This window comes from Gopherus evgoodei, chromosome 7 (genome assembly GCF_007399415.2).
Source record: "Gopherus evgoodei ecotype Sinaloan lineage chromosome 7, rGopEvg1_v1.p, whole genome shotgun sequence".
NCBI classification, from domain to species: domain Eukaryota; kingdom Metazoa; phylum Chordata; order Testudines; family Testudinidae; genus Gopherus; species Gopherus evgoodei.
The window spans coordinates 55,656,267-55,669,910 of NC_044328.1; the positions used below are offsets into that span (position 1 = coordinate 55,656,267).

General features: G+C 40.5%; 1 protein-coding gene across 2 annotated transcripts; it reads right to left on the reverse strand.

Annotated features, from left to right (window-relative positions):
* Positions 1-1,032: 1,032 nt before the first annotated feature.
* On the reverse strand, positions 1,033-13,430 carry C7H10orf53 (chromosome 7 C10orf53 homolog). Of its 2 annotated transcripts, none has more exons than XM_030569726.1 (3): positions 13,305-13,430; positions 8,790-8,909; positions 1,033-1,450 (listed from the first exon to the last, which is right to left on the reverse strand). In XM_030569726.1, exons 1-3 carry the CDS (start codon positions 13,396-13,398, stop codon positions 1,419-1,421), a joined length of 246 nt encoding a protein of 81 aa, XP_030425586.1. In that variant the 5' UTR covers positions 13,399-13,430; the 3' UTR covers positions 1,033-1,418. The 2 variants fall into 2 exon arrangements, with proteins under 2 accessions (XP_030425586.1, XP_030425585.1); XM_030569725.1 differs by lacking the exon at positions 1,033-1,450 and adding an exon at positions 6,992-7,244.
* Between the last annotated feature and the right edge of the window lie 214 nt (positions 13,431-13,644).

The window sequence follows — 13,644 nt, forward strand, 5'->3', positions numbered from 1 at the left end:
TCAGTAAGCACATGACCACTTTTACAAATTCATGATACTTCAAACTGTACTTCACATTTCCTTGCCAGTAACATGCACATGTATATATAACATACATATATGTATGAATGAGAGATATTTCCTTATCTTTAACACACGGCACAAGGTAACAAAGTTACACATTTTCATTCAGTTGGCAGGTTAGTAATGCAGCTCACGATTTCTTGCATGAGCCTATTTGGAGTAATTAGCTATCTTGAATCATATATTCCTTGCCAGAACAGAAAAATCTCACTTCTATATTGTGTTAAGTTATTTTCCAGTAAAAAAAAAAAAAAAGATATAATTTGGTAGGGAATGCTCTCAAGATTCTAAATATAGCATCTCAGAATAATCCTAAACCATTATTAGCAATTACAGAGATGCTTCAAATACGTTAGTTAAAGCAAAAAATCTTACATTTGTTCACTGGTTTAAAAGCTGTGAAACTAAATTATACTTTTCCATTTAAACATTCCCCTGTAGTAATTTGCATCCAGATTATTGCAGTACTGTAGTATGTGTTTATACAGCACTTTTGATCAGAGAATCTCAAAACAATTCACAAACATTAAAGAATTAAGCCTTATAACAGCCCTATGATGTAGGTGAGGATTATCTCCATTTCAGATGGGTCAGGGGGAAAGAAAGAGGTTTAGTGCATGAGAAACAAAAGAATAAAACTGACATTCAGCCTTTTCTAGTTTCATTGCCTAGATAAGTGCAGCACAGAAAATGAATATTCAATCAACATACATGGTGAAAAGTAAATGAGACTTCTTACTGTTTTGGATTTTAATAATGTTAGGTGCTGTTAGTAACGGATAACAGACCATTTACAAATAAAACATCCTGATAGTGTCCCTATAAGAACATGAGAACGGCTATGGTGTATCAGACCAATGATCCATCTATCCCAGTATCTTGTCTTCCAACAGTGTTCAATGCTTCAGAGGGAATGAACAGAACAGGCAATCATCAAGTGATCCATCCTTTCTTCCACTCCCAGCTTCTGGCAAACAGAGGCAGCATGTTTAAGCATCCCTGCCCATCCTGGCTAATACCCATTGATGGACCTCTTACTGATTAAACACTATTCCCAGATCTGTGCTGGCATCAGCCCTTTTTTAATTCTTCCAAGTAAATCATTGCCTGTGGCATTTATGGGAAATGAGTGATTATTATGGGGGATACTGTAACTTTAATGTATAAAATAAGCAGAAGAGGCTTGTGAGCAAACAAGATATATTCTGCTTATCCATATGGGGAGATATTTACTGCTTTTCACAAGGCCTATGCGTCGCTTAAATCTCAATGAAATGGTGCACATGCCTTTTGCTAGTTCTCTCCATGTCACTGAATTTCATTAAATTACACTCTTTTACCAGTGGTTATTCTTGTCATGACTGTGATAGTCCTGAGAATTCGCAGCCTGAAAAAATGAAGTGAAATAACAATAATGATACTTAGCTCTTAGATAACACTTTCCATCAGTAGACCTCAAAGCACTTTACAAAGGACGGCTGTGACATTATCCCTGTTTTACAGACTGTGAACTGAGGCACAGGGAGGTGATATTACCTGCCCAAAGTCTCACAGCAAGTTAGTTGCAGAGCCAGGAATAGAATCCATGTCTCTTGCATACCAGACCAGTGCATTATCCATTTGGCTACTCTTCCTGCACAGCGTTGCTCCCTTTTTCATCCTGTCATATGTGCACTAAAACTGCTCATGGCAGTTCTTAGATCTTGCAAAGAAAATGTTGCATCAAGGCATGGTTCATACAACCACTGGAAATAATGGCCAGGAGTTTAACCTAACAGTGTAAATGGTATGTCCCCAGCCTATTATGTGATGTTAGATTACACTTTTTTAAATAGGAGCTCAGGTGCACATGCTGTGTAATGCTTTATAGATAAAAACATCACACACCCATCAGAGACAGAAAAGACTCAATAATTTGCTCTCCTAGTGTTCATTCTGCAAAAGGAATGGCATGGGTACCACATAACCATAGCCCTATTGTGATCTATGCTTGGTGCAGTTGTTTTGATCCTTTATTTACCAAATGTTAAGAAATTATGAAATGTTTTTAAGTTCTTTCAGAACTACAAATATGTGAAAACTGACAGTTTGGTTGTTTCCTCCTTTCCACTTGTTAAAAACTTACTGGAAAATGGTCAGATTTTTGGAAGCATGCGTAAAGTATAAAGAAAACCATGCAATACAGCAAAATCATCTTATACAAGATTATTGCTCTAATAGGCAAACTATTTTAGTTATATTGTGTTATTCTGCCATTAGTATCACTTGACTGCCAACTGTGCAACACAGGGGCTGCAATCAACAAGGATCTTTGTGTGTTTTCCATTGTAAATAGTACTGAGGATAGAAGGGAGAAAGGCACTTTAATGGCACAATTTCTTCAGTGATTAAGAATACTTGAAATCCATTTCAGTGATCAGAAATGTGTCTTAATGAGACAATTAGTCAAGACATAAAGGCTGCATAGCAATTTAGTTTGGGCTCCTACTGGTACAATTTACTGTTTCTGTGTCCTCATGATTTGACTTTCACAATAGATGGTATGGAAGTCATTGTAGAGAGAATCTACAAATAAGATTTCCTTGTTCAGTCATCCCCATATGGCTCTAACCACAGTACATGCTAAACATAAAGATTTGGAATTACAGTAGTCACTTTAAAACTTTTTTAAACATTTAAATCTCTTTGCTAAAATCCAGTGCAATAGAATATCCAGCCATCTAAAGACACCATGGCAACTAATTGCCACTAACTTTTGGATGGAGGGGTTGAAATCCTCAAAGTAGTACTTAAATTTGTATTTTAAACATTATTTTTTCCTTTTGTAACAATAAAACAGTAGAGGAGACATCACACATGCTCAGGCAGAATTAAGCAAATCGGGCCTAAGATCTGACTAATAAGTTCTGACAAGGCTGCCTAAGAGTTTGATGGATTTAGTTTTTGTCTTACTTGTTCTGATAGTAGTGAATCTTTTCTTGGTTTGAGGTACTGCAGAGCAGTGATGATACTCTAATCCAGTGGTTCTCAACCGATTTACCATTGTGGGCCACATATACGGCCCAGAATGTGTTCTATGAGCCACCTCCAATACTACCTGTATGGCCCTGAAGATGTCACATGGGCCACAGCTCTGTGGTTGAGAACCACAGGTAGAGAACCATTGCTCTAACCCAAAGGAAGATTTACCTCTATCTGAATTCAAAATTCAGACTCTTGTCCCACATTCCTTCCAGACCTAAAACTCTATCCTGGCAAAAGCAGGCTCAGCGTCCACTAATGTCAATGAGAGCAGTGGCTGCTAATAGCAGAGATGAATTTGGCCACATGGCATCAGTGGGAGACTTGGGTGTGCAAAGAATGCAGAATGAGACAGACCCTCAGTAGGTTATTGGTGAGGCCACCCACTATGAGTTTTTATCTAAAAAATGTAGCTCCTGACCAACTGTTTAATAAACAACTTTGGGGTTCCTATAGATTCTTAACAGTGAGTATCTCCTGAAATCATTCACATCTGCATGTTCCTGAAGGATGACAGTATAGATCAGAGGCACTCTATTTCAACTTTGAATTTAGTACAATATTTTGAATTATTTAATACATTTATTCAAATATGAGAGGTTCTTTGTAAGAAATTAAAAAGAGGACATGTCCTTCTGTATTGTATAAACGAGGGGTGGGCAAACTTTTTGGCCCAAGAGCCACACCTGGGTGGGGAAATTGCATGCAGGGCCATGAATGTAGGGGTAGGGCAGGGGGTTGTGATGCAGGAGAGAGTGTGGGGTGTGAGAGGGGGTGCATTGTGCAGGAAGGAGCTCAGGGCAAGGGGTTGGGGTGGAGGAGGGGGGCAAGGGGTATGAGGGGACTCGGGAAGGGGTTGGGGTGCAGGAGGGGTATGGAATGCAGGAAGGGGCTCAGGGAAGGAGGTTGGGGTGCAGGAAGAGTGCAGGGTGCAGCAGGGGTGCAAGGTGCAGCAGGGGGTTCAGGGCAGGGGTGCAGCGCAGGGTTCAGGACAGGGGGTTGGAGGCTGGAGGGATTCAGAGTACAGGCTCCGGCCTGGTGCTGCTTACGTGGAATGGCTCCTGCCTGCCTGCCCTGGCCCTGCGCCGCTCCTGGAAGTAGCCGGTACCACATCCCTGTGGCCTCTGGGGATGGAGGCCAGAGGGCACCACGTGCTGTCCTCGCCTGTGGGTACCTCTCCCGAAGCTCCAACTGGCTGCGGTTCCCCATTCCTGGCCAATGGGAGCTGCTAGGGCAGTGCCTGCAGGTGAGGACAGCATGTGGAGCCCTCTGCCCCTGCTCCTCGCCCAAGGGGCTGCAGGGTCGTGGTCCTGGCTGCTTCTGGGAGTGATACAGGGCCTGCGGCACCACAGGAGTGGCAATCCTGCAGGCTGGATCCAAAGCCCTGATGGACCATAGTTTGCCCACTCCTGGTATAAACTAAAAACTTTTAAATTTGTTTAGAAATAGGGCTCACTCCTTCAAGCTCTCTGCATATCTCTTCCATTGACTTCAGTGGGCGTTCCATATACAGAGAATTGAATGGGCCCCTAGTCTTCCATTCCTGGATATAAAATGTTCCCAAAATTAAGATTGGTCTAAATTAAATATTTAAGCCAAAATTAATCAATCAAAGAGATGTCACATAGAACTTGCTGCCCAGAGGGAGGGTTCAAGTAGTTTTAAGCCATCACTGAGCTCTCCTGATTCTGGATTGTTCCAGGGGCTGGAATGGTCTCTGGCATAACTTAATACAGCTCTTGAGGGCTAGCTATGAGCAGCTGTGTTGCCTAGAATCCCTGCAGTGAGTGCTATGTGCTGCTGCTTCACACTGACACATCCCTATGCTGGGGCTTGAAAACAGTCCTCTAAAGGCAACCTGTAGCTGTCTTCCTCAGTTCCCTCCTCCTGTGCTGGGGGAATTATCTGGGGTTTTTAGAGCCCTTTATGCTGCTCTTATCCCTTTACCCGGCATATACGGACCAGAGTGGGTGAGAATCTCTGTCCTTGTCTTTTGTATTCAATAGTGACCATTTCTAAGTGCAGAACACACCTTTGTCATTGGTGTAAATGTTAATTTTAATACTCAGATAAAATTATATAGAGAAGGCTATTTCTAATCTCTCTTCTACTCAGAGTAAATCAGGAAGCATCCCATTTGTTTTGTTTGTCTTCTGAAGGGACAAAAAAGTTCCTGCTTCACACAATTTTAGCTACTGGTATGCTTAGTTCTTCCCACTTATTGAAGATGGGTTCTTAAATGCCTCTGGCATTCTTGTCTTATTAGTAAGGGACCATAGCAGGGCATACTGCTGGTATTATTTTGACAATGTTTCATTACTTTACTTCAGATCCACGCTACAGTAAATGCAGTTTGGCCATTTGTAATTGAAACTATCTCCCTGCAGGTTATGGTTGATAGGAGATGTTCTATGGGGTAGTGTTTGATTCTCTTGCTCTATAATGGTGAGCTTTTGTCTTCCTGTAGACATGTTGTTAGAAATTGTGGTTGTATCACCTAAAACTACTTTAGGGCAACTACCACTGTGCTCCTTTGTTCAAATAGTGTCACTTGGGTGCAAAGATCAACCCAAGGGCTTCTTGTTTCACAGTTTATCATTGAGTCTTCAGTTTCCAGTTTATCATTTTTGAAAAATGTATCTAGGACCTGAACTGAATAAGCTATTAAAAATGCCATCAAAATGATCGTTTTCAAACTACTGCATTAACCTGGACAAAATGGTTAAGATGGACTTAAGGTTGACAGTTGTTTGCAGTATTGTTTTGGCCATGTTGGTCCCAACATATTAGAGAGACAAGGTTGGTGAAGTAATGTCTTTTATTGGACCAAACTCTGATGGTGAAATAGACTAATTTTCAAACTACACAGAGCTCTTCTTCACATCTGGGAAAGGTACTCAGAGTGTCACAGCTAAGTACAAGGTGGAAAAGATTTTTGAGCATAAGTAGTCAACACATTTTAAGGCCACTTCATCTTTGGACATAAGTTGGTCCAATAAAAGATATTACTTCACTTACCTTGTCTCCCTTAAGGTTGACAGTATGTATCAATAACTTAAGGATTAAAAAAAAACCCTGGAGTTAGGGCATTAGAGAGCCAGCAAAGAATTAAAGTTTTAAGAAACACAAACATTTTAAAAGTATGCTAATAAGCAGTTAAGGTTACTCAAACGACATTAACCCTGACCTCATGATGATAATATTCTCCCATCTTCCTTCCCTTAGGATGTTTGCGAAATACTCTAGCTTTTGTCTAATTACAGAAAAGGGCAACAAAAATGATTGAGTATGGAATAGCTTCCAAATGAGGAGAGAGTAAAAAAGACTGGGACTGTTCAGCTTGGAAAAAATACAGCTAAGGGGGGGAATATGATAGAGGTCTATAAAATGGTGTGGAGAAAGTGAATAAGGAAGTATTACTTACTCCTTCTCATAACACAAGATCCAGGGATCACCCAAAGAAATTAATAGGCATCAGATTTAAAACAAACCAAAGGAAGTACTACTTCACAAAGGAGGCCAGAATCAGCACAACTTCTGTATGAGTGTGCTAGTTTTGTGGTCACTGATAAAACTAACCATTTAGTATGGACTCTGATTTCTCTCAGAGCATTACGGCTCAGAGATATCATTTAGGTGTCTTAACCACATTTCCATACTGTCAAATATTTTTGTTTCTTTTAAAATGAACCGTAACTCTGAACTGATGGTCTTAACTTGAAAAGCTTCTCCCTAGATTTTCTTCATGGCAGAAATAGTTACACACAGTGACAATGTAATATGTCGAAAGAAGAGGTGGCTTAAACCTAAACTCTAGAATACCAATGTTGTAATTTAAAAGAATTTATTAAAACCATATAGAAACTACATGTGAATCTGTAATATTTTTAAGATTAAATGAATATATAGTTGATTCTGTAAGAAGGTAATACATTCTTGTTTATTTGACATGACCATATTTTATTAAATTATGCAGAGAAATACTAAGAGATGTGAAAATCTTCAGAACGACCTTTATCCTGGCATTTCTGATGCCATTGTAATATAATCTCTTGGCCTACAGTAAACCAGTGTGAGAGAACATGTGCCTGCTAATCAGTAGGCTTTTAGCACTGCTATTCTGGCTTCTTCACATAGTGGATCCAATTTGCCATCACTTCCTAAAGGAGAAAGATAACACTTACAAAGGATATGCAGAGTAAATAGATTTTCATCTCATACTCCTCCTCCTTGTCATAGCGTTCATATATATTCCTTTAAGTTCTCTCATTCAAGTACTGGAACCCAACTCAACCCTGCCTCTTGTGTGCTGTCTGACAGAATTCCCAAAAAAGTGGTTAAATCTTCAGACCACTGTAAATCCTGATGTCATGGAATTGTGGTAGTATCTGGGTTTTCCCAGGATCCTACACAAGTAACAACCAGGACTGATCTTGGTGAGCTGAATAATTTGATGACACTGGATTCAGTACTTGGAGTGGAGAACCTCAGAGAATACAGATATATTGCAGAGAATGGATGTACACTGCTGGTGATTCCGTAGATGGATAGCACTCCTCTCCATAAGCCAGTATTTAATGAGTGCATCAGCATGGAATTAAGTGTAGTCTGCAGTGACATCTTTCAGACAACAAAACTGAAATCCTTGACACCTGTAATCAATAGTGATTCTATGACATTTTTGAACTGGTAGAGATTAATTTGAGCTGGCCCGAAAATGGAAATTCCTTATGGCAAAAAAAAACATGCTTTGGGGAAAAAAAAGTCCCAAGTTGAGATGAAAAGTTAGACTGCCAGGAAGGCTCTTGCCAATTTCACTTTCTCCCTGCAGGCAGAAAGTGAAATTGGCAAGAGCCTTCCAGGTCAGCAACCAGGGAAGTGTCATTTTGACAAAACTGGATGGGGGAAATTTCCTAGGGAAAATTTCAATTTTGCAAAAAGGGTAGTTTCTGTTAGAAAATCATGTGCTGAAAACTCCCAACCAGCTCTAATATTAATTAGTGTTCTGGCCAAATTTCAGTATAGATTATTAGATGCAGGTATACTAAATTCCACCTGCAGTTTCAGTTGAGACATGCTTCATCTTTTGTCTTAACCTGCTGTGCCCCACACCAAATGCAGCTTTACTCTGAAATGACCCTGTTATATATAATCTTACCTGCCTCACATAACTGTGAGGATAAATTAACTACATATTATACTTATATGGCGCTATTACTGTTGACTCTGAGAGCCTCACAATCTTTAATGCAGAGAGACAAGGTGGGTGAAGTAATATCTTTTATTGGATCAGCTTCTGTTGATGAGAGAAACAAGCCTCGAGCTAACACAGAGCTCTTCTTCAGGTCTTTAATGAAGTTCTTCTTCACGGTACTCTTGTGAGACAGGAAAGTACTATTTCCTAATTTCATAGATGGGGAACTAACATACAGACAGCTAAGTGACTTACCCAAGGTCAAACAGCTAGCCTGTGATGGAGCAGAGATATTCATCTGGGTCATCCACCTCCAAGCTACTACCCTAGCCACTGACCCATCCTTTTTCTTACTGTGCACTTTAAGATGCCTCATGTATAAGGCACTTTAGAATTTCTAAGTATTAACATTAAAATTGTCAGAAATGTGACACTGCCTTAGAAAGTGCTATTATTTCAAAACTAACTAGCTTTTAAAGAGGAGATACAATGAAGAAACTCCTAAACTTACCAAAGTCTAGATCATTAATGTTGCACTCGAAAACAGTCTCTCCATTCACTATGAGTTCTACATTATTCCAATCCGGTATCTTTTCCAGAATAAGTTGGTGACCCTCTGCTTGCAACACAGCTACAAAAAGAGCAGAAAAACAGAATTTGCCTGGTTTTCCATGAACATTTAGTATTTCTAAATTCTGCAAGGATCTGATAATAAGGCACAGTGCAGGCAAGCATTGTGCAAGATTATCCACAAAATTCTACCAATTCTAATTTGTAGCTTCCCTATTATTACAGTAATGGGCCTGCTTTGATTGAAAAATTCCACTTTTTCTCAATTATAGTCTTGCATTAAAAGAAAGGCAAGAAGCTCACTATGCACTTAAATATGCTATTAATTGGCATAACAGCCATGAGGAACACAATTAATTTGTAGGTAATTTCAAAAGAAATCTCCAATAAAACATTAAGACAGTGCTATTGTGCAACTGGAGCAGCAGGCAATCAACCTTGAACTGTACTGTTGACTGGCACACATAATTCATCTTGTTTCTGAAAGAGTGCTTAGAAAATTATTTGAATATAATTTAATATTTTGGAGATTTTCTAAAGTATTTGGAGAATCTGACCAAACATGTCCTCTGTATGTTTTTTCCAAAACTCGATTTGAGATCCGTTCTGAACAGACTGATCCATGTTGGCCACCTGCTTTCACAAACTAGGAGGGAACTAGCTTGTTGCAGCACATTGTACTGTGCTGGCTTAAATTCAGCAAAACTGAGGAAATAGGAGGACTGGTTATTAATACAGTCTAGCAATTCATAATTAATGTATTATTCTGGTTTGGACCTCATATGCTTTGTAAATGGCATCTTACGCTGGGTGCGCGTGTAGGTGTGTGGTTTTGGAAGTCTAAGCAAAATCCTGTAGCAGTGTACCATTAATTACTTATCAGTAGAAAACTAAAAGAGTTTGAGCTAATATTAAGATTAAGCCTAATGCAAAACAGTCCTTTTCAGCTCAGTGTTCCAGTCAATGTTTCTTTTAGAAAAGTAGACCGAAGTATCAATTTTTTGCATCTAATTACTATTACAGTTGTTATGACTTTTAAGTATTGGCATGTGTCCACTTCATTGTTTAATCAGTTTAGCATAACTAGAGTCAACTGTGAAAAATATGATTGTAGAATTTTAATGTAACTTATTGCGAAACTACAGAAAATGGCTCAGCAAGGAGTCCACTTAAGGTAGTGCTCCTTGAGTTTCCAGCAGTCTGACAGTTTTTGGGAGAGGCTTCACTAGATACTTTGAATGCTTTCTGGAGAGTTTTAATGGTCATCTGTGATAATTAGCTCTGTAAAGTTCATATTTACAAAATATAAACTACTTGCAGAAGCTGGTATTCCACTTCTGTACTGTCCACTCCACCATTTATCTAATGTCCTCTGAATAAATTTCTGAAAGGCATAGAGCTCAGTGAGGGACATACTCAAACAATTTCATTAGTTTAGGATCTGATTCTGCAAAATCCTTACCTATGTGTGTTTCTTACACGTTCCACTGATTTCAGTGGATGTCTTTACATTAGTAAACACAACATACACAAGTAAGAGTTTGCTGAATCAGACCCTTAATGTTCATTTTTTCTTTTGTTTTAATAAAGATATTGCACTAGAACAAATAGATATACAATTTATTATATGACAACTCATTTTAGGTGCATTTCCGGGTGTGGCGAGGCAGAGGTTTTTTTCGTAAATAACAATATTCAATATTCGTGTTCGTCAGAAAAGAACTTTGCAGCTATATTAATAGAAATCTTTTTAATTACAATTCTTGTCTGGGATGCTGAAATGAATATATTTTCCAACAGCTATGCATATCACCATAAAAACTCTTCTAGCCATAGACAGCTGTACTCTACTTTTCTCAGCACTGCACTAAAAGGTTAAAAGCTTCTTTTGCTACCTTTATACTGTTTACACCTCAACATAATATACCGAGCACCTCCAGCTCAGTTCCCAATTCAGATGTCTCAGCTCCCTTCTTATGACCTTTTGACCGCACTCCTGTCCCTGTTCTTTTATTAGTTGTCCCCCGAAATCAGTTGGGTTCTGAGGTCCTGTAGATCCTCCCCTTAGGCTTAGGGGGGATCCTTTAGCAGTGGGCAGGCTTCTGCCCGCCCACTTCCCGGAAACCCAATAGGTACGCTGCCTCTTACATCTTCCTCAGTCATTAAGATTCTGCAGTCAGAACTTGGCTGACAATTCTATTTGAGTGAGGCAGAACAGATTCCTGCTCAGTCTTCCACACCTGGACTGGGTCTCCTCTGCTAACAGTTTTGTCAGATAAGCAAGCAGCTGTGACTCAAACACACATGGGAAGCATGTACACCTCTTCCCCGATATAACGCAACCCGATATAATATGTATTGAGGGTGAAATCCTGGCTCCACTAAAATCAATGGGAATTTTGCTACTGATTACAGTGGAGACAGAATTTCACCCTTAGCCTCAAGGTATCCTTCTGTCTACTTTCTGTTAGTTGTTGTGAGTTGTCAATGATCTGTTAAAAGGAAGACTACATAAGATTTCTTTGCTGGTTTCCAAGTACTTTATTTTACAGCTACCTCATCACGAATCTCTGTAAACTATGAAAATACATAGAATTTAAGTTTATTTCACGTTTAGCAAAGCTTATGCTTTTAATTAATTTTTGTGTAACTGGAAAATTATAAGAATAAAAAACATGGAAATAAACATAACTTACCAATATCAGCTTACTTTATGAGCTAAAAATGATTTTAAGTACTCATTCTTACTAAGTCAGACTTAAAGATCTACTCTGTTCTCCAACACAGTAGTTCTCAACCAGGGGTACACAGAGGTCTTGCAGGGGTACATCAATTCATCTAGATATTTACCTAGTTTTAAAACAGGCTAAAAGGCACTAGCGAAGTCAGTACAAACTAAAATTTCATGCAGCCAAAATGAGAAAGTAATCCATTTTTCAGTAATAGGGTGCTGTGACACTTTTGTATTTTTATGGCTGATTTTGTAAGCAAGTAGTTTTTAACTGAGGTGAAACTTAGGCGTCTGATTTGTCTTGGGTACCTCGAAAGGGGTACAGTAGTCTGGAAAGGCTGAGAACCACTATATAACTTCCATTAATGGAAATTGCATGCCTACTTGCATTGATTTCAACAGAGTTACATGAGGGTTGAACTGGGTCTAATATGTGCATTAGTTGAATTAAGGTGTTATATTTTTGAGGGCCAGTTTAAATGTCAAATACATGTATTTGGTAGATCAACTGATAAATCACTGTATAAAATAAAGAGAATAAAGTTATTTTTGACAGCTAGTTGTCATTAATTACATAGATGTTATGAGATTTCAAACTTCCCCAAAAAACAAAATCTGATGATTGGAGTGGTAGTTTGTAACCATTTGCACTGTGTAAAGAACTGCAGGAATAAAGCGGAAAGAAATTTTTTTTCCTGGCATATATAGAAACAGACTATTCTCAGCATTTACATGTAATGTAATGTAAATGCTGCTGCTGTATTTTATTAATAGGGATGAAAGGAATATTCACTCTAAATCTGATTTATAGATGTATACTTGTAATTTACAGGTGTTTGTATTCAAGAGAAAACAGCAAAGCATCCTGTAGCACCTTATGGCATCTTATAGACTAACAGACATCTATAAGGTGCCACAGGACTCATTGCTGCTTTTACAGATCCAGACTAACCCAGCTACCCCTCTGATACTTGTATTCAGGTGAATGACCAAATAACTATAATGGCCATCACTGCTTTCAAGTTCAGTGGAAATGAGATGGGGAAGGGATAGCTTAGTGGTTTGAACATTGGCCTACTAAGCCCAGGTTGTGAGGTCAATCCTTGACAGGGCCACTTAGGGAACTGGGGTTCTTTAAAAAAAAAAAAAAAAAGTTTGGTAATTTGCCCTGCTTTGAGCAAGGGGGTTGGACCTAAATGATCTCCTGAGGTCCCTTCCAGCCCTGATATTCTATGAAAAGATACTGCTTCTATGAAAACTTGAGGAATAGTTTCTGAAGGAGGATCAACTTAAAAGTCACACTTCTATGTGAACACTGTGTTGTATCTAGTGTTATGTAGAACATGTAAGTTAAATATAACCAAAAACTCGGAGCAGTGCGGCGGGGGCCTGTACCGGGGATAGATAAGGGGGAGCAGCTGCAAGGATCTCAACCTAAGTCGGGACCGAGCACTTCAGGGCTGTGCGGAGAAGCGGCTGACGTGACGGGAAGGCCCCGCAGAGGTCTAAATGGGCGCCCGGAGCTGGTACTGCTCAGCTGGCGGCGGTAATCTCCCGAGATAAACGCCTAAAGCAGGCTCTGTGTGAAAGCTGCTGCAGGAGGCGCAGGCAGGGGCGGGTCGCCCCCGGCGCAGGAGCAAGCGCTGACCACCCCCGCCAAGTGCCAGCGGGACTTTGACAGATCCACTTGGGCCCCTGGCCGCCCGCGGGGAGCCGCCCACGCACCTTGCAGGCCCTGCAGGCGGAAGGGCCTGTGCTCCAACACCCCGCAGCTCCGGTAGGGGCCGAACCGGAGCGTCACCAGCGCGCGCGCGGGCATGGCGGGCGCGGAGCCCCGACCCCAGCGACAGCCGCCGGGCGGTTGCTAAGGCAGGGAACTGCGGGTCACGTGAGTGGGGCGCCCGCGCTCCAGTCCCCAGTGGCGGCGTGTGGAGGTCGGCGGGGCCGGTAACCTGCCTCACCGAGGCCCGGGCGCTGGCTGCAGCCCAGTTTCTGGCGTAGAGCAGGGGCTGGCTGGGCGTCGGGCTCGGTCTGCAGGTGACAGCGTGGCTGGCACGCTCTGCGC